Raw genomic sequence first — 21754 nt, forward strand, 5'->3', positions numbered from 1 at the left:
AACTCATACAACTCAACACCAAAAAAACAAACAATCCAATTAAAAAATGGGCAGAGGACCTGAACAGACACTTCTCCAAAGAGCACAAGGAGATGGCTAACAGACATATGAAAAGTTGCTCAATGCCATTAATCATCAGAGAGATGCAAATTGAAACCACAATGACGTATCACCTCACACCTGCCAGAATGGCTCCATCAACAAATCAACAAACAACAAGGGCTGTTGCGGGTGTGGGGAAAGGGGAGCCCTCATGCACTATTGGTGGGAATGCAGACTGGGGCAGCCACTGTGGAAAACAGTGTGGAGTTTCCTCAAAAGATTAAAAATGGAACTGCCTTTTGACCCAGCGATCCCCCTTCTGGGAATATATCTGAAAAAACCTGAAACACCAGTTTAAAGGATATATGCACCCTTATGTTCATAGCAGCATTATTTACAATAGCCAAGATATGGAAGAAACCCAACTGCCCATCGATAGATGAGTGGATAAAAAAGTGGTGATTATATTTATATATATATAAAATGGAATATTACTTGGCCATAAAAAGAATGACATCTTACCACTTGAGACAGCATGAACAGACCTAGAGGGTATTATGCTCAGTGAAATCAATCAGTCAGAGAAAGACAAATACCATATGATTTTACTTATATGTGGAATCTAAAGAACAAAACAAACAAACAAAATTGAAAGAGACTCATAGATACAGACTGATGGTTGTCAAATGGGAAGAGAGTTGGGAAATAGATAAATAAGATGAGGGATTAATAAGTACTAATTGGTACCAAACAGTCACGGAGATATAAAGTGCAGCACAGGGAATACAGTCAATAGTGTTGTAATAACTATGTTTGGTGCCAGGTGGGTATTGGAAATATTGAGGGGAACATTTGCTAAAGCATATGATTGTCTAACCACTATGCTGTACACCTGAAACTAATAAAAAATAATATTGAATGTAAACTATAATCGAAAAATACAATTTAAAATAAAGACATTCTTTCCTGATATGATTCTTGCCTCCCTCCCTCTCTCTCTCAGTAGTAAAATAAGCACAACATAAAATTCATCATTTTAACCATTTAAAATGTACAATTCGATAGCATTTAGTTATTCACAATGTTGTGCGATAATTACCACTGTCTCTCCAAAACATTTTCGTGGTCCCAAAAGGAAACCCTGTACCCGTTAAGCAGTCACTACTCATCCCCCACCCTCCCGGCCTGTGCAACCACCAATCTGCTGTCTGTCTCCATGAATTTGCCTATTCTCGACTTTCCATATAAATGGAATTATCCAGTATGTGTCCTTTTGTAAGTGGCTTCTTTCATTTAGCATAATGCTTTCAAGATTCTTCCATGTTCAGCATGTATCTTGTTTATGGCTAAATAATAGCTAATTGCATAGATATACATTTTTTCAAATGTTGATGGACATTTGGGTTGTTTTCTTTTGACTATTGTGGATAGTGCTGCTGTGGACATGCATGTGCAAGTTTTAACACCTGATTTCCATTCTTTTGACTGCATCCCCGGGAGTGGAAATGCTGGGCCACATGGTAGACCTGAGTCTTTTGTGAGCTTCTTTGCTCTTCAGAATATAGAAGGGACACGTGGTGAGTCCTGGTAGCACCTTATCATTTGCACACTTAACTCAACATTTATTTCTGCTGCTTGGAAGAAAACCTCAATATTTAGGATTTGAAGTTATCCGTAATTTTTCTGGGGCACAAATATGAATCAAAAGCACAATGAGATGAGCACGGAAGAACAAATCCCTTCCAACCAGTGCAGGAGGCTGGCTGGGTCCGGGTCCCAGCTCAGTCCTGGGTGAGTGGCTTTGGGGTTTTCTGTACCCTGGAGGATGCTGGGAATGACTGTGAAGTAATAACGTTTTTGTTTCATTTAAAAAATGCCAAACAAGTTAGAGAGTCACTGAATGTTACAAAACAAAACAAAACGTGGTTAATCTGTGATGGGTGGACATATGCAGGAGGAATACTTAACTCCCCTTAGAAGAAGCATTTCCTTAGAAATCAGGACTTGGGGGACTCAGGATCACGACTGAGCAGCCAACCTGGACTGAGCTTGTGCCCCGCCGTTTTCACAAATCCTAGGCTTGTGTCTGCGTCAATGAGTAACAGTTTAGAGCAGAAATGCAAGGGTTACTAAATGCTTTCTGCTCGGTAAATGTTTCTCTCTTGGTTTTGAAGAATGTTTAACTACCATAAAAACTCTTTTGCAAATGATGGAAAAGGGAGTTGGGAAACCTGACCTTGTGTTGAGGCAAGAAATGTCCAAACCTGTAGAAAATTTTTATGAGTGTTTTTAAGCCAAACTGATGACAACTGCCAAGAAGCAAAATCTCAATGGACTGAGAAAATGCTCCAGAGAATGGCAGTTTGCAGCTTATTTAATACATTCAAATCAAAAGAGGAGGTATAAGGAGGGTTACAGGAAATCCATTGGTGGTAGATTTAGGGGGTGGGAGAAACCAGAGCAGGGAAATCTCTGGGATTAGATAAAAGGCAAAATGTAGAAACACATACTTCTTTTACATTGGTGGGTACAGGTCAGATAATTCACATTTACAGCACAGACAGATGGTGTTCCGGGAACAAGGTAACAATGAGGGGCTCTGTGGTCTCTGCTCCGGTGCATGCTGTGCCCTGAGGGGTCTTTACTCTGACATTTCAAAGGTATGTTATCTTAGATGCAGAAAGACAATAGATGGGCTTGCTGAAGGTAAAGATTGACCTTTGTCAAGGAGGCTACAGGGCCAGGACGTGACTACCCTCATGACTCGCTTTTAATTAGGAAGTTTTATGTTCAAACCATCCAGTGTGGTTACTTTAGGTCTCTGCGTTTGTGAGGCCACCATGCAGGCCTCCTCTGAACTGTCAGGTTTAGTATGTGGCCCTTTTTTTGCTTACAATTGAGTATAACTTTTAGAAAAATTTAAGTAACTAATTGAGATGCTCAGTGCTTTGGAATTACAGTCAACAGAAGCTCTGAGCCACCAGCAAGGCTCTTCTGCGAAGTCCTGGACCCGAGCCAGAGCGAGAGCCTGGGTGACCAGAAAGCAGACCCAGCCCATGCTTTCGGATTCCATCAGCCTTTGGTTAACATCACGCCCCCCTGTGATTTATGAACTCTTTCCTTTCTCCTGGAAAATGATCTAGAATGTCCTGAAAAACAGCTAGAAAGATCAACTAGCCTCATTTTCATTCCAAAGGGTTTTCTCAAATTTCATCACAGCTCTTAGGATAAAGTACACCAAGCGTCTAAGTCATACCAGCAGCCTCCTGGAATTCCAGCCACACTGATGCAGGAAGCAAATGACCAGAGTGCTGGCAAACTGGGCAGCTTGCCCACTGCCTCGCAGGCTACGTGGGCCTTAAAACACGCTGAAATTAACCGGGGGGGTGGACGGGACAACTTTCCAAAACCAAGGGCAAGACCTAAAATAAATGTTTAAAGTACTATTTTATTTAGCCAGGTAGGCTGGCCACAGGGTAAATGTCTAAAAAGGGTCATTTGATGCAACGGGTAGAAACTGTCTTTCCTTAAAGCTTGTAATCAGGCTGCTTTACACGTTTTTGGTGAGATTCCCTGACCATGGGGAGCATTCACATTTACGTGCTCTACTTTTTTTTCTTTAATTGATGTTTAGAGAGAGAGGAAGGGAGAGGGATAGAGAGAGAGAAACATTGATGAGAGAGAAACAGCATCGACTGGATGCCTCCTGCATGCCCTCTACTGGGTATCGAGCTCGAAACCTGGGCATGTGCCCTGACTTGGAATCGAACAGTGACCTCTTGGTTCCTGCGTTGACACTCAACCACTGAGCAACACCAGCCGGGCACGTGCTCTACCTTTTAAGGTTGTTGATTTTCTCCAGGGATGAAAGAATCAGTCCGTTGTTTTTGGGGCCAGGCGACCCTTGTCAGACAGCGTGGGCACAGCCAAGCACCAGGACAAATGGAAAACTTAGCAGCCCTGAGTTCTGTGCGCTGCGCAAAGGTCTGTGTGCTGGGGAACAGTGCTGACAATCAGTTCATCTAACACTGCTTTAAATTAAAATAGGAAAAGGCAGTCTTTAAATTACCAATAGGATCTATTCTCAAAGCTCATGTTAAAGTCAGGAATGTGGGTTTTAGACACTTTAACCCCAAAATAGTAGCTTTGCAAAGGAAAAAGGCAGACACAATACTGTGGAGACGTTTCATAACTTTAAAGTGACACACTTTCAGGCAATATTTTCAACAGGCCAAGTTCTGTGCCGGGAGCTGGGGCACAGCCCTGACATCCTCCCACTCCCCTTCTCCCCTTCTCTCTGGTGATGACGCCCAGTGGCTGCTTCTTCCAGCTTGGGGTCTAATGTGTCAGGACAGCAAGTGAACTGGTGGCCCTGGGGTCGATGTTTCAGGCACCTCATGAGGCTGTGTGAGCAGATGTGACGGAGGCAGGAGCCATCAGGGTCCTTTGCAACTGTGACAGCAGAAGGACAAGGGACGGGATCCCCACAGTGCTGGAAGGGGTGCTGGGGTGGTAGATGCAGGAGAAGCTGGCCCCGGGCTCAGGAGACTCTCAGCAAGCCCAGAGGCTGGAGGTGAATGAATGTCAAGGGGAAGGGGCCTGGGATGACCGCAGCAGTTTGGGGTTGTTGGAGCCTTCCGTCTGAGATAGGGATTCCAGAAGGCGGGCAGAGGTCAGGCCACAAAGGGGCTTATGAACCTCCTACACTGTTCTGGAGAAAACCAAACCCTCGCCCCGGGCTACAGGGCATGTCATAACCCAGCCACTCCTGTGCCCAACCTCATATTAGTGACTGGTCCCCACCCCCTCTCCTCCGCCATGCTGTGCTTTTCTATGCTGAGGCCCTGAGCCCTGTCCTCCCTCTTCCTTCGACCTGGAATCACCTTCTCTTATCCTTCACCCCCTGACCACCCTAGAGACGCAGGCCTGGCCTGTCATTCTCTGTCACTGTCTCAGCGCCCGGTTCTTTCTCATCACAGCACTTTTAACAATCCGCAATTTCATGGAACATGTGTGTTTGCTTGTTTTCTCTCTGTCTACTCCACCACAGCAACTCCGTAATCTCTACTGCATCCCCAGTGCCTGGTGCCTGGCACTTTGCAGGTGCTTGATAAAGATTTGTTGAATGAATAGTAAAGAGTTAATATCTGGCCCTTGTACACACATCAAAACCTGATCACTCCCTATTGGAAACTTGAAAAAAATCTTCGTAACCACTGACCAAGGTCCTGCTGCTCATTTCTAACTTTTCTGTGCTAAGAAGATAAACTTGGGAATCACTCCACAGCTGATCTCAATAAAAGTTCTTAGAATCCAAATATGTATGAGCGTGGCCCGAGTCCCTGCCCTGGGCCAAACAGCTGTGGGATGGGCAGCTCTGCAAAGGCCACACAAATCCAAGCACAGCTTGTCCATGGCAATATGACAAGAAAATCAAACAGCTGTTCTTACAGGAAAACAGCAATTTGCTTGACTGTACTAAAAGACATTCTAAAGATTTAAAGAAGAAAGGACATCAATAAGCGGGCGCTGTTTTATAATTCCTTCCTTCCTTCCCCGCTTCCTTCCAATATCTTTTTGTCCCTCCATTCATTTTATTCATTCAACAAGTGCCTTCAATGCTCTAGAAATGCTGGGGAAAACACTGATGAGTCAACTCTCTGACCCCAAACAGCTGATAACACAGATAAGGAAAACTGGCAACAACTATTCAGAGGGTTAACTGCTAAAGCAGAGTATTTTCGGGCTGCTGTGGGGAGGACCATCCGACGTGGTCATTAGTGGGGAGCTGTAATCAGCACGGGCTTCTGAGAGGAAGTGACATCATGGCTGAGGCTTGAAGGATGAACAAGGGTGACTGAAACAAGGGAAGGAACAGGGCAACCTCATTGTGATACAGAGTTGCTAGGAAGGAAAGACAGTATTCTAGGCAAAGATTTTTAAAAAAAGAAAACTTGCAAGTCCTGGGAGGTTTATTTCTTAATGCTGAGAGATGCATAACCCACATGCTAACAGTTCATATTTGATTGAAAGCCCTCTGAGGGCTATAAGAAAAATTTTATGTCAGGATAGAATACTATTAATTAATAAGTAAATCCTTCATGATCGTAATTTTCAAAGAAATTAAAAAAATATATATTTAAAAAAAAAATTCAAACAGCCTTGTGAGCATTATAAGTCTAAAGTGAATGAAACAGATCCCCAAGAGGCCAACTATCTAGCCCAGAGTCTGCAGGTGCTGTTAAAAGCCCAACATTGTGGTATGGAGGCCAAGTTGAAGTGCTGGCACCTTCTGAACTTGCGTCAGGGAGCCTACAGACTAAAGAGAAGCAGCCTTTGTGGAAGGTCTGGAATGTGTGAACCCCTCACTTAATCTCACTCAATCCTCGGTATGACGCTTCAACAAAGTCCACCATATAATCCCCATTTAGCAGATGAGCTAACTGGAGCCCAGAGATTTGAAATAAGTTTCCCAGAGCCACACATCGAATCATCTTTTGTTTACAATATGGTGCTTCCAGGGCATAAACAAAACGAGACACAAATGTCATTTTTTCTCTTCTCCAATTATTTTGCCCTATATCTGAAAGTCCAGGTTCTACCCTATGGTTTCCTGAAGGCACACTGAAGCCCCTCCTCCCCACACAGCCAATAGGCCTCACCATAAACAAAAGTGGTCCACTGAGGTGCTCCAACATCATCAAGACCCCCCCCCCCCCCCCAACCACATGATTTAAGGTCTGATCACCAACCAACTGGACCAAGAATCTCATTTTTGGAAGCAGGTGGAGGTGACCACCCAGTAAAGGGAATTCTACTTTGATGCCAACCTGCAGTAAGAGGCTGACAAGCCATTACGAGGGAAATAAAATTATTCACCTCAGATGCATGGAAGACAGTGGAATATAAAGATTCAGAGCTTGTGCTCTAGGGATCAGGCTGCTGGGCTTCAAATCCCAGCCTTATTACTTGGTAAATGCATGAACTTGGATGAATTAACCTAGCTAAGCCTCAAGTTTCTCATCTTTAAGTGAGGAGAGAAATCTAATGACTCCACTAGAGAGTATGGGAAAGGGTCAATGAGGTTCTACACATAGCGCTTGGTCCATCGCTTAATGAACAATAAGATGTATGATTTTTTTTATCATCATCAATATTAGGGCCACTGCTCTATACCACTCTAGGGGAGGCCCCTGATACCGCAGCCTACGGGAACAGCACCCCAGAGCTGTGCAGTGCACATGTGTGGCTGTATAAAACATCATGATGACACCATGTGCATATGCAGAACGTGGGCTTCTCAAGGTGGACGCCTGGGTTATCTCTCCAAAAGAGGAGGGTGCCATTTGTCACATGTCTTGCGTGAAACACATCTTGCCAACAAACAGGCGAGTTTTAATAGTGCACAGGGGGGAAGCAAAAGGGGAAAATGGACACTCAGAAAGCAAACAGGAGTTCTGAGCTGGCTGCCAAGGACTGCTAATAGGAAGAGAACTTGCTGAAAGTAAGGTGAGGTGGGGGAACCCAGCACACCCCATTCAGTGGCTCTGGGGCTGTGCCTTGGCATGCTCACTGACCCCAGGCCAAGGTGCCACTAGATGAAGGGAGCAAAGTCAAGGCACATGCCTGTCCCAAGTAGGTATCAGGTAAAATGTCGCAGAGTGAGTGGATGAGAGAGGAGGTGAGAGGAAGAAAGGAGGTGAGAGCCCAAAGGAAAGAGAGGACTGCGAACAATGGAACCATCAGGAGGGCGCAGGAGAGGGCAGGACAAGGTTGGGAGGCTAAATCCCCACACGTTAAAACTGCTTTTCTAAAAAAAAGAGGAAAATCCCATTTAAAACTGTATCAAAAAAGAGTAAAACAACTAGGAATAAATGTATTCAAGGAGGTGAGAGATCAATACACTGAAAACTGTAAGACACTGTTGAAAGAATTGGAAGAAAACACAAATAAATGAAAAGATATTCTGTGCTCATGGACTGGAAGAATTAATATTGCTAAAATGTCCACACTACCCAAAGCAATCTACAGGTTTCATGCAATCTTATCAAAATTACAAAGGCATTTTTCACAGAAATAAAAAAATCCTAAAATTAGTATGTAAATTCACCCACAAGAGATCCCCGAATTGCCAAAGCAATCTTGAGAAAGAAGAACAAAGCTGGAGGCATCATACTTCTTGATTTCAGTCTATATCACAAAGCTATAGTAATCAAAATAGTATGGTATTGGCATAAAAAAAGACACACAGATCAATGGAAAAAAATAGAGAACCTAGAAATAAACACACAGATACATGATAGGGTAATTTATGACAAAGGAGCCAAGGCTATACAAAGGGGAAAGGATAGTCTCTTCAATAATAATGGTGTTGGGAAAACTGCAAAGGAATGAAACTAGACCCCCACCTTATACCTTACACAAAAATCAATTCAAAATGGATTAACGACTTGAATATAACACCTGAAATCATAAAACTCCTAGGAGAAAACAGAGGGTTTCTTGACATCAGTCTTGGCAATGATTTTTTGGATTGACACCAAAACCAGAGGCAACAAAAGCAAAATTAAACAAGTAGGACTACATTAAACTGAAAATGAGCAAAGGATCCAAACAGACACGTCTCAAAAGAAGACATACAAATGGCCAGCAGATATACGAAAAGGTGGTTGACATCACTAATCATTAGGGGACTGTAAATCAAAACCACACTGAGATAACACCTCACACCTGTCAGAGTGGCTGCCATCCACGAGAAAGGCACTAACACGTGTTGGCGAGGCTGCGGAGAAAGGGGAACCCACATGCATTGCTGCTGGGAGTGTGAATTGCTGCAGCCACTATGGAAAACAGTATGAAGGTTCCTCAAACAATTAAAAACAGCTCCCGTATGACCCAGCAACTCCACTTCTAGGTATTTATCCAAAGGAAATGAAATCACTAACTCAAAAAAATATATGCACCCCCATGTTCATTGCAGCATTATTTGCAATAGCTAAGATATGGAAGCCACCTAAGTGTCTATTAATGAATTAATGGATAAGAAAAATATGGCGCATATATATATAGACACACACATATATACATATACATATATATGTGTGTGTCTATATATATATATAATGGAATATAACTCACCCATAAAAAAGGAAATCTTACCATCTGTGACAACACGGATGAACCTTAAGGGCATTACGGTGATATAGATTGGACAGAGAAAGACAAATACTGTATGATCTCACTTATATGTGGAATCTTAAAAAACCGAACATAAATACAGAGAACAGATTGGTGGTTGCCAGAGGTGGCAGGGGGTGCAGGGTGGGTGGGAAGTGGGTGAATGGGTGAAGCTGGTCACCAGGTACAAACCTCAGCCCTGGCTGGGTAGCTCAGCTGGTTAGAGTGTCGTTTCAAAACGCCAATGTTGTGGGTTTGACCCCCGGTCAGGGCAACACAAGAATCGACCAATGAATGCATAAATAAGTGGAACAACAAATCGATGTTTCTCTCTCCCTCCATATCCCTCTCTCTCTCTATAAAAATCATTTTTTTTAAAAAAGGTACAAACTTCAGTTATAAGATAAATAAGGTCTGGGGATGTAATGTACAGCATGGTCGCCATAGTTAACAACATCATATCATATATTTAAAATTTGCTGAAAGTAGATCTTAAAACTTCTTATCACAAGAAAAATAATTTATAAGCATGGGAGGTGATGGGTATTAACTATAACATAGCTATTTTTAATAATAACTAAACTTACTGTGGTAATTATTTTGTAATATACACAGATATTAAATCATTATGTTTTCACCGAAAATGAATACAATGTTATAGGTCAATTATATCTCAATAAAACTGGAAAAAGTGGCATTGCCACAGTGCTTGTGTAAAATAATAAAAAAAAAGAATGCAGTATAGTATCTCATAATGGTTTCAGAGAATAAACTTAGGATCGAGTCTTGCTTCTTCCACTTGCTAGGTATGTGGCGCTTGGGCAAATGACATTGGCTGTCCAAACCTCAGTTTTCTTGACTGCAAAGTGGGGTAATAATAATACCCACTTGTTCTAGTGGCTACAAAGACTAAGTAAGATGATGAACATAAAGCACTTAGCTCAGTGCGGGGCACGATTTCCCCGTTCTAAAAACCATTCCTGGTGGGAAATTTCTGTCTTATCCATATCTCTGAACCTTTACGGCATACACTTTTTTTTTAAGTTAAATTTATTGGGGTAACATTGGTTAATAGCATTATGTGAATTTCAGGTGTACCACTTATAATACAGCACCTGTATACTGTATTGGGTGCTCACCACCCAAAGCCTAGCCCCCTCACATCACCATTTATTTGACCCCCCCACCCCTTTCACCCTCCCCCACCTCCCTCCCCTCTGGTAACCACCATTCTGTTATCTGTATCTATGAGTTTGCTTTTTGTTTGTTTTATTAGTTTGTTGCTTTCAGTTTTATATTCCACATATCAGTGAAATTATATGGCTCCTGTACTTTTCCACCTGACTTATTTTGTTTAGCATAATGCTCTCAAGATCCAGCCATGTTGTCACAAATGGCAATATTTCACCTTTTTATGGCTGAGTACTATTCCATTGTATACACAGGAGTGAGCAAAAGTAGGTTTACAGTTGTGAGTACGTGAAAAAGTTTATTCTTTCATTATTATTTATTAATTATTTTATTATTTATTTGTAATACAGCTGTAAACCTACTTTTGTCCACCCTTGTATATGTGCCACATCTTTATCTAATCATCTGTCGAAGGACACTTGGGTTGTTTCCACGTCTTGGTTATTGTGGATAACAGCATGCATTTTCTATTTCCTTAAATGTCAGCAGACATGGCCTTGCTTCCTAAAGCTTTCCCCCCTTTCCTACAATCCAGTCTTCTGTTCTCATACACAGGAGAGGTCACCTCTTACTCATGTCTTGCTTTCCTAGCTAGACGTTTCCCCAGGGACATTTCGGGTATTATTTAACTGGGCATTAACATTAAACATTAACATTTTCTTTAACCAAATATTAAGTGGGAGAGAAACAAATCTGCCTATTTCCGCATCAACGGAGCAGTTCTTCAGATTCCACCGTTTTTAATGCTGAAATACTTCACTACTTAATCGGGATTTCCAGTGAGTGCCTGTCATCTGCCTGACAGCCAAGCCCTGGACGGAGGGAGAGCTCAGAGGAGTCCTCGCTCGAGTCTGTGGCTGTCGGCACTAATACAGAACGACCAAGGCTGGACACACATATTTGAAATATTTCGTCCATTCTCCCCGTCCTGTGACAGTTATCTGTACGCATTTGGCCTAAGGCCTGTTAAGGTTTCCCTGGAGGCAGCCAGACTAGAAACATTCAAGGACGTAGACAGAGGAATTGTGCAAAAGGAGGAGCCATCCCTCCCCGGTGGGAGTCAGCTGCCCGCCTCCGACCGCAAGCCTTTGGGACAGAGCCAGCCTTGTCACCGCGCTTCAAGGCTTCACAGGGGATGGCTGTGATAGCAAGGGGCTGAGCAAAATGCCCGGCAGGTGCCCACCTCATGGCTCTACTTACTTCTTGCCATTCCTCTGCCCTCCAGGCGTAGAGAGGGCAGGGCGGGGCTTGGCAGGTGCGCTCCGCCGCGGGCCTGCTGTAGGCGCTGCACTCGGCCTCTCGGGCTGCCTTGCGGGCTCCCGCCTGACAGCCCACATTCCTCCGCTGCACGCCTTGGCCGCAGGACACGGAGCACTGGGAAGACAGAGCGCGTAAGTGGGGGCTTTGGGTCACTGGGTGTGGAGGGGGCAGGGGGGAGTCACAGGCCTGGGGAACGCACCCTAACCCAACGTCTTTCACAGCTATCACAAGGGTTTCTAATTTTTAACGAACAAGACCCAAGGTAAGGTCTTAAATTTGCAGACTCACTGCCTGCCCATGTCGGTGAGTGAGGAAGGGGTTGAAGTTTTGGGAATCTCTAAAGTTTGCAAAACTTTTAGGATGACTGAAGGGGATGGGAGAGATCATTAGGAAACATTTAGTACAACCTAGAAATAGAGCTGCCCCGTGAAATGAGAATCCCAAGTGGTTTCTATCCTGGACGACGTGAGGCACTTGACGATTAGAGCTACGGCTTCTACGAGGATAATTTCTTGGCAGGTTAAAAGTATAACCCAAGGAGAGTACCTCACTGAAACTTTTAGGACCTTGTAAGTAGGATTATCTTCTCCAGGCTCTTCCTTTTTCTATTCCCGGAAATGGACAATTTTTTTTTTTTTTAATTATATAATTCACTAAAACATTTCTGTCTCTCTACAACCTAAGATGAATATATAAGAATAAAAGCTGACAAGGAAGCCCATTTCCTCAGGCCTAGTGTTTCAGCTCTTGAAAAATACTCTTAATCAGGCTGAACCATTTGGTTGACCAAGTTGCAAAACACCACATTAAATCTGCAATTAACTTTCCTCTAAATTAATTTTTTAATGGTTTCCTCATTGCTGGATTTTATAATCTCACTCTTGGGTAAGCCAAGAATTATAGTCTTTATTAAGGCTTGACAGTCAGAAACTAAAGGCACTGTTTGATTGGAAAGAACAGCATATTATTACCCTTAGCTATTTAAAATTTTTACCAAGTTTTTATGATCGCTCAGGCTCCATTAATTTGTCTGGCATTGAGAAAACAAGTTTAACATACACTAAAGCCATATTCCCAAGAGGAAGTCTTCATAAAGAAGAGAATCATGCTCTTTTAAATTAGAAAGAAGTTCTTGTCCCATTAACCTGCAGTAGGTAGGACTCATCTCACTCTGAGCGAATGGAAATTTACTATCACGTACACCCACTGGATTCTGCTGAATATTATTGCCATTTCAAACTGTAAGAAAATAGATGATAACTATGCAGAAGGCAGCCCAGGAAATCCTGTCATTCCAGATGAGTCCATGCCAGGAGGAGCTCAAATGTTCCCATCAAAGTTAGCAGGAAAGGAACTATCCAGGAGCAACATAGCTGCTACTGTTTGGGTTTTAATTGTGTTAATTGGATTGAGTGAGTTTGTGACCCACAGAAACCAGACTTTTAAAGTCATTATATCCTGGTGGGACAGGGCCTGCCTGAACACAAGTGACTGCCTTGTCCACAGAGAATGGCCATATGATGCTATGGGAGCCACATGTACAATATTTCCCATTGGCTGCACTGGAAATGAACAAAGGGGACCACGGGAGAGTTAGGCACGAATGACAGAAACATCAAACACTGTCATCGCCAACAAATAACAACCACCAAGAAACTTTTTGGCTAATTAAATTTGGGGTCTAAAATATAAAGTAGTACACTTCTAGAACAATGCATCCGAATGGAAATACAAAGCAAGAAAAAGAACAGTTACATAAACAAATTTGAGGTGGACACAAGTCTGATAGACAGGTGTCCCCGTCCCCCAAATGTATATGCACTTTAACAGCTGATAGCTCAGTTTTGAAAATGAAGCGTGTTTTAATAAACACTGCTTTTATAATTATTCAAAGTGTGTGTATACAGTTTTTGGGGACACCTACATATTCTAAAGCTCGCAATGCTTTAATAGCCTAAAGGAAAGGGAAACGACATTAAAGACTTTTAGAGCGAGCGCTCTTCAGGCGCGCAGTCAACGGAACCCCTCTTTAATGCTACTCTTACCGAGTAAATTACTTAGGGTTCAACGAAGGCAGGGGATTAAAAGCCCTGACCATGCAACATCTAAAAAATCACTTCCTACAGTGTTGGATAATTTTTCAAAGAGGCAAGCAAGGACAGAAAAGTTCAATGACGTCATATATCTTTGTGGCTTCTGATTTTTATAATGTCAAAGGCAGCTTTGAAATGACACAAAGGAGTTTCGACGTGACTGAAATGCGCAGCAAGGCACACGCTCTGCCTCCCTGCAGACTGCTCCCCGGCAACCTCCGTGCAGAATGGGGGGGCACTGCCTCAGTTCCCCTCTGGGCTCCAGGCTTCTTCCTGGGCTGTCTCAGGGGGCAACGATTTGCACACACAGCCAGCCAGGCTTGCTTGGTGAATTCTGAGAGATTTGTGCAAAAACCCCATGAATAAAGCAGCATTAAAAAGACCCCTGTGTGACCCTGCAGGTGGTGACGGTGGTGGCACGTGCACATGTGCGAGCTTAATTCTTATTCTACTTAGTGCATCTCTTAGCTTGTAGAGAAAAAAGTTAAGCAGTCTCTATGAATGTGTCCCCCGCATCCGTCCTTCCCACGCAGTCTCTCTGGGCGGGCTTGAAAGGAGATGTTTTTAGTTCCAGCTCCTGAGCCCCAGTGGGAGCGGGGCTTCCCCTCTCCGTGCTCCTTGGGGTGCAGAGCTAGTGGCAGAGCTCCCCGCCCTGCCCTGCGGGGAACTGGATGCTTACTTGCTTCCATAGATAAAAAGGATGGGTGGCAGTTCTGATGTTTGGGGACTCATAATATACACTTGAAAACCTGGAAAGAATTTTAGATACTTCCTTCTAGTATTACTGTGGTGTCATTGCTTAAAGGAGGGCCTAGCTTGAAAAATAACTATACGAACCAACTATAATAAAATAGTAATAGCAACAACAGTCAGAGCAAACTTTTACTAAGCATTGCCTATGTACCAGTCTCTAAACTAGGGTTTCTCAGCCTAGTAATCCTTCCTTGTTGGGGACTGTCCGGGACCTCATAGGGAAGTCTAGCAGCACCCCTGGACTCTACCCACTAGATGACATTGCATCTCCCTTCCTCCACCAAGTTGTGGCAACCAAAGCTGTGTCCAGACATTGCCAAATGTCTCAAGAGGTACAAAATCGCCGTGGTTGAGAGCTTAGCTCTATGCTGAGCACTTTACATAAAATACCTTTTGTATTTTGTTAGTAAACCTTTTAGGCAGATACTCCACAAATAAATTAAGCAAAGAACAGATATAATTACTCTAACTCAAGCAAAAACAACAAAAAAACAACAGTCAAAGTAAATCCTGTCCCAGGCAATGCGCTGACTGTAGCCGCTGTGGGTTAGGATGTGGCCTCCAGCTTTAAAGTGCGCTGCTGGTTGGAGGCAGCCTCCTGCAGGGCGTCAGCTGGAGTGCGGGTGAGAAGCTGTATTCCAACAACACCGCGGCTTACGGTCCGAACTCAGGCACAGTCAGGAGAGCACACAGCTACCTCTAACGCTGACCATGCGCATACGGTCTCCTCGGCTCCTCAAAAGACACGAGCTCCATATTTGCCATGTTTCTCCCTTACACACTTGCAGAGTACTCCAGAGCCTGACACCACAGCCAACTGTGCTCGTAGTTATGACAAAAGTCCTAACCCAGGATGGCCAGCAGGCTCATGATGCAATTGCCAGTTTTCTGTTTTGGCATTAGCATTGAAGAGCTTGAAAAAAATGAATGATTTCCCTGAATCTAAGACACCACTGACTGCAAGCACAGCATTCTGTGTGGATCAGTAGGAAAGGTAACAAGGGCCATTAATTAAACCCTGGCATTCCACTGACTGCGGGGCCCGCCCTGGCCACTGAGGTGATGGTGCCTCGGCACCGAAGAATGCGCCTGATTCGATTATTTATTCTTTTCATTTCTAATCTTCATTTTTAAAAAAGCCTTTCGATAGGAATAGAATAAGGTAGAAAAAAAATCACTGTGGAATGCTTCTGTATTGTGACAACACTGGTCTTTCACATTTATTGGGCTGAATCAGGAATATGATGTTGACTTTTTGTCTTAAAGTTTCATAGGCATCTAACCTTAGCTCTTGATCAAAATCATCTAAACAAATTGAACATGAACTTTTGAAAAAAAAAAAATGCTTTAAAACTATAGTGAGGAGGTTTTCCAAGAAGAGCGTACCTTTCTTTGGAGAAATTTCCTTTATAGTTTTAAGATTTTCAAAAGATGTAGGTTGAATAAAATGTTTCACGTTAAACATCAAAACACCAATTTTAAGGGAGAGACGGTGATGATTAATCAGCACAGCAACCCTAGCCTCCTATCCCAATATTCCACGTCTTACTCTCATCAGACATTTGACATGATGAGAAATTGCACTAATTATTTGTCCTACCTTGAAGGTGAAATGGCCAGAAAATAGCTACCAGCAGAAAACAAGGGACCAGGTATAGAATCTTCTAAATTTGTTTGCAAATGGATAACCATTACTCTCGCTGTAATATCGCAGCCTCGGGGACAGTCCTGTTTGCCACTGGGTCATTAGTGAGCCATAATCCTTCATCCTGCGGAATGTCTTTCCCCATCAACCACTGGGTCCGATTCTTTTCAGGTACACTTCTAAATCGCACAAATTGGGTTTCACCTACGCGGCACCTTGTCTTGCCTGCTATTTCATAATTCTTTTCTACAAATCAAATCAGGGCATCCTGAAGCTGGCCACGGACCATTACCTAACTGGGTTTACTCCCATCTGCTACAAAGGTAACTAACTAGACTTTTCCAAGCGGTCACTTTGAACAGGTGGGGTCTTTTCTGAGGAGGCCTTCTGATAATCCTATTACCTTAGGTTTGAAACCCCCACCCCAGGGTTCAAACCTAATCATCTCAGATTTGTGAGCAATTTTAGACTTCCCATCAGGATCACAAGATACTGAAGTAAAATTCACTCTGTGCTTACCAATAAAAAGGGAAAGGTTCTTTTAATTGCCTTTTTATTGCATGAATTGGACTTTACAATGAACATCATTTTACAGGCTCTGAACTTTAATATTCAGGACAAGGTGTGCAGAGATAAGTAGAGGCTATGGAACATAAAGAAAAGTAACAGCAGGAAAGTCTACAAAAGGACAGGCTAATTAGTGTGGTATCTTAAATAACATTAGCTGCAGCTTTTATGTGAATTGAATAGCTTCTAAAATAAAAGGCCTAGAGGTTGGAGGTGACAGTAGTCACTGAGACAACCATTAAGGATGCTAGTAGGAAGCACCAGCTTGAAACTGCATTCCTAAGGAAACCAAAGGAGCAACTAGCTCTGGCAGGGACAGATGCTTTTGAGGGTTAAGTTAAAAACAAAACAAAACATGGTCATTATAGTAAAGACCTTGAGAGGGATCAGACTCTTGTGCTGGAGAACACGTAGGGAAGTGGAATATGGGGGGCAGGTACTGGGGACAATGATGCCAGCTCAGATTTATAAGAAAAATTCACATTTCTAGAGGAATTTTCTACTAGTCATGTAGAAATGGAGGATTCTCAGCTCCTCCCCATGTTAATACAGATGCCCAGTGCTTTTTTGGGGCCTTAGGGATCAAGGTTCAGGCTCTGGCAGAAGCAATCTAGAGGCTGCCAACCTCGAACTTCATTTTTATTGAGCATCTGCATGGTTCTCTAGTGCACAGGAGAGTCACAAATTCACTCAGACCTCCCTGAACCAAAGCCATGGAGAGAAGATGAAGAATTAAATACAGTGCATGGGAAAAGAAGTTCAGCCTTACTGGTTTTAAGCAGGCACCTTCAACCACACTGAGAAATGTGCAAATATGAGTGACGAGATTCACTTTATGGACTAGGTGCCAGGGACTTTAGTTCATGCATCCGTTGTATGTAAATAAATAGAAATTTCGAGAGTTCCTCATTGAAATCAACAGCAAAACTCTCATGCCCATATTCTGACTAAATTACCCAATGTTTAGAATTAGTGGAGTCTAACCATAATCAGTTTCTTGGGTATTAACCCTCTCCCGCCTTCCAATACACACATCACACTCATCCAAGTTATTATTCTTGAGAGCCTATGAGATCCAAGTACGTGGCATTCAATTATTGCATTAAATCCTCATAAGAACTATATGAAGTAGGCTCAGGAAGGTTAAAAAAAAATCACCCAAAGTTGCATAACTAGAAAATGACAAAGAACTACTCCTCTGTCCCCTACCTCTCTTGTATACAAGTAAAAGGGCAGAGATATATTCTCTAACACTTTATATTGACATATCGAAGACCCTTTCTTTAAGAACCTCCAAGGTACATTCAGACTCAGTTCCTGTCAGGTGACTATAGTCAACCTCACTCTAGTCTGAATGAGTGGTCTTTTAAGTGGTGAATGATACTACAAATGCCATCAGTGAAGTACGAAGGGGCTGCTCTGTGCTAGACATCTGACACCTGCACCTGCTACCACTTAGGATTAATCCTCACAACCACCCTACCACCGGGATTATTCAAAGTGCCAAGGGCTGAAGCCACTTGCCCAGGGTCCCACAGCTAGTAAGTATCCTGACACTGAGCGTCTCCCTCCCAGTCCCCGAGCTCCCCCTCTGAAAAACCAGAACCGGGCCCAGGAAACAAGCCCGCACGCTGGCGTCCCGTGGCCCGGAGGGAACGAAGCGGTCATAGGGAGAAGCGTTGCTCACCTGACTCCAGGCGCCAGCCTTCCACTTGGGGCATCTTCCTCCTCGGCACTTTCTGTGCCCATCTGGCTTAGCAAGGTGCTTACAGTAATCACTTTCTAAATGGCTTCCATCTTTTGCCATGCAGTAAACATTTCGTTGTTTATGCCCTCGACCACAAGAGACAGAACACTGAAATATAAAGCAATGGCAAGGTTGTTGTTTTTTAAATCACATGGAGTTTGACAAAAACCTGTGTCGTGAGATGTTAAGATCATGCCTAACAAGAGTCACCATTCCCCCTCTCCAGTGCCGTTTTGGATAAAATCTCAAGCACAACGTGGGAGGAAGGCAGCATTGGGGAAGGCTGTCCACAGTGTTGCAGCCGTGAACCTGTGGAATGCTTTGGGTCGCTCAAGACAGTGGGTAAATCTTGATGATTTAGGCCAAGAATGAAGCCCAAGGGCCTGAAATTACCATGCAATTCTAATTTAAAAAACTCTTACTATAAGGACTTCTTTTCATATCTTACTTCATGCAATCTCTGACCAAGACATTCCTTCAACAGATGCCTCGTGAGTCACTGATTTGGATAAAGTTGCATTTCCAAAATACAACTGTGTCCAATTTCCTAATTAAACGATTTAAGGAAATTCTTCACCATTTTTCAGAGGATAGACTCTCATTTTCCCAGTCCACTGGGAAAGAGGGGGGAAAAGGCATGTAGAAATTGAAAGGTAAGCTGGCAGGTAAGTCTGCCAACTTCGGGAGGGAGGCACTACCTTTCAACTTTGGTCTGCAGGTTCACTGAGCTGTTTTAAATGTGACCTTGTCTGACCACATCTGAGAAATTTGACTTTGATTTCGGATTAGGTTTCTCAGAAAGGTTTAGGAATCAAAGTACCCATGGAGTCAGGACAAAAATTTGATGTGACAGCTTGTGGAATAGGCAAGAGGCTGCCCCAGTGAGCGCACCGAGATAGTCAACTTTCATGGCCTCATTAGCAATTATAGAAATCATTACCACTAGGATCATAAGCTTGCTGGCTCAGGCTTTTAAGACACATTATTTCCCAATAGAACGTTCCTGCTTTTTAGAGGGAAATGAGTTTAAGAATGAAGGAAAAAATGTAAAAATGCAATGAAAATAGATTTCAAGTGTCATTTCTTTCTATTCAATATTTCTGAATTCCTCCACTAACTTTGCGATTTTGTTAACTTAAATTACCAGAGAGCCCTTTTATGCCTAATAGATAAATAGCACCATGTAAAACATGTAGCCTAATATCAATTCAACCACTATTACCAACCAAGCATGCTCAAAGTGATACCATTCATAAGCTTGCCAGGCAGGTTTTTCTAGTGAACGCAAGCCATTATAAAAATTTCAGTAGTAGCTGATAGATTAAAATATCTTAACAGGCATGGCTATGACTTTTACTTTAGGAGATGGATACATCTTCTGAATGTTATGATTTGGGGTGGTCATTCTGGAAATCTTACTAGAAACAGGTGTGGAAGGAAGGAGCCCACTTCGAATATCTATACCAAAACCGAAATATCCATCATTCATCAGATAGCGTTGTGATGTGTATTAGGGCTTTGGGATATACTTCTAGAAGGCTTTTAGGATGAAGCTCCTAGAAATCTCTCTACAAACCAGCAATCTAGTGACTTGCACGCAGGTACCCCCTACTATCAGTAACTAATTTTAATATTTAAAAATGTCACTTTGACAAGAAGATAATATAAGGGCACAATTAGAATTTGGGGTGAGTTCATTTGTTTATTCAACAAACATTTACTTAGCACCTACTAAATCCCAAGGATTATGCAATGTGTTGGGCATACAGTGATGAACAAAACCGATATAATCCCTTCCCTCATAAAGCTTATAGACCAGTGAGGGAGAACAACAATTATCAAGTGATGACAAAAATAAATATATGCTTATTTACCGAGAAGAGTGTTATGAAAGAACCATCTGGAGTGGTTAGAAGAGGGCCCCCCGAGACATCCCCTGGAGCACACGCAGAGCTCACAGGTCATAATGATGTATTTGGATTTTTTTCTGCATGCAATGGGAAATTGCTGAAGAGTTTTAAGTTGGGTAAGACATGGTCTCATTTTTGTTTCAAAAATTCTACCTTGACTACTGAGTGAACCATAGGTGGGAATACATGTGTGAGTGGAAATATGAAAACTGCTCAGGAAGCTATTGCATTTGTCTGGACAAGAGGTGACAGTGGCTTAGATTAGGGTGCAGAGTGTTGGGGTGGGAGGTTGGTGGACTGAAAACATTTTTTGAGGTGAAATGATAGCACCTGGTGGATGAGCTGTGGGGTGGAGGGGAGAAGGCTGAGTCAAGGATGACTCCCAAGTCCCTAGTATGGGCGACAGGATGGATGACACTTATGGAGATGCGAAAACACTGGGAGTCGAGGATATGTTTACTCGTAGGAAAGAGGCTGGGCTTAAAGGATATAACTCATAGATGGTAAATGTGGGTGATTAATCAGATGAACATGGGTGAACTTAAAGCAAGTCCATGCTTAGGGATAATCATTTCAATATACAAACAGTACAAACAAACTGTCCCTTAATATTGAGAGGAAGCAGGGAGCTGATAGAAATACTGACTTAATAATCTGCAGTGGTTGTCAGAAGAGTCTAAAAGTAGGCAGCAATCTTCAGAGGCAGGATTAGAAAAGGCACAGCTTTCTCACGTTACTTATCTGACTTGAAATGTATTATCTCATTTAATCATCCAATAAACATAGAGCTAGGTGCTATAATGGGAGACAATTGGTGTTTTCAAACTAGGGTAACCACAGTGCTTTATGTATACTCTGCCCCCTGGGGTAACCACAGTGCTTTAGGTATACTTTGTCCAACACCAGAGGACAGATGTCTGTCGGGAACAGTCACAGCACAATGAAAATAGTTACATTGCCAACATCACTGACAGTGCATCTGAGGTCCACCCAGCATCGTCTTGCCCACGAGATAGAGATGAGTGAAGCAGTTTCTAAGTATCTTGCCTTAAAGATCGTTTGCTGTCTGGATTAGCTACGTCCCACCCACTCCTATGTGCATTTTCTTATTTGGGGACCTGAATGGAACTGACTAGGAAAAAAGAATGCAATACTTTAGCATGACTCACCACACACAGTATTGCCTAGAATTGTTAAGATCCTAAAGCAATTAGAAAATTCTCCAGGTATCTAATCTGATAGAAAACACCTTGCATTTTATGCTTTCTAATTTACCAATGAAAAAAAGCAGCTGCTCGTGGAAATTTTCATAGCCAACAGTTTATTAATGGGTCTATTATGCCTTCATAAAGAAGCTGTGATTTTGATA

The 21754-nt window shown here is 42.7% G+C and overlaps 1 protein-coding gene across 6 annotated transcripts in view; it reads right to left on the minus strand.

Moving 5' to 3' along the window:
• ADAMTS9 (ADAM metallopeptidase with thrombospondin type 1 motif 9) overlaps window positions 1–21754 on the minus strand; it is a 154963-nt gene that overhangs the window by 23585 nt on the left and 109624 nt on the right. For 4 of the 6 annotated variants that reach the window (XM_087825091.1, XM_087825090.1, XM_087825089.1 and 1 more), the window contains exons 29-30: window positions 18416–18583; window positions 11611–11784 (exon numbers count right to left, since the gene is read on the minus strand). The exons of 1 other annotated variant lie outside the window; for it this stretch is intronic. In XM_087825091.1, the coding sequence (XP_087681217.1) occupies window positions 11611–11784; window positions 18416–18583 (342 nt within the window). The remainder of the gene's footprint in view (window positions 1–11610; window positions 11785–18415; window positions 18584–21754) is intronic. One more of the 6 variants, XM_087825092.1, reaches the window with a different exon arrangement.

Source organism: Miniopterus natalensis, chromosome 15 (assembly GCF_054644295.1).
Source record: "Miniopterus natalensis isolate mMinNat1 chromosome 15, mMinNat1.hap1, whole genome shotgun sequence".
NCBI classification, from domain to species: domain Eukaryota; kingdom Metazoa; phylum Chordata; class Mammalia; order Chiroptera; family Miniopteridae; genus Miniopterus; species Miniopterus natalensis.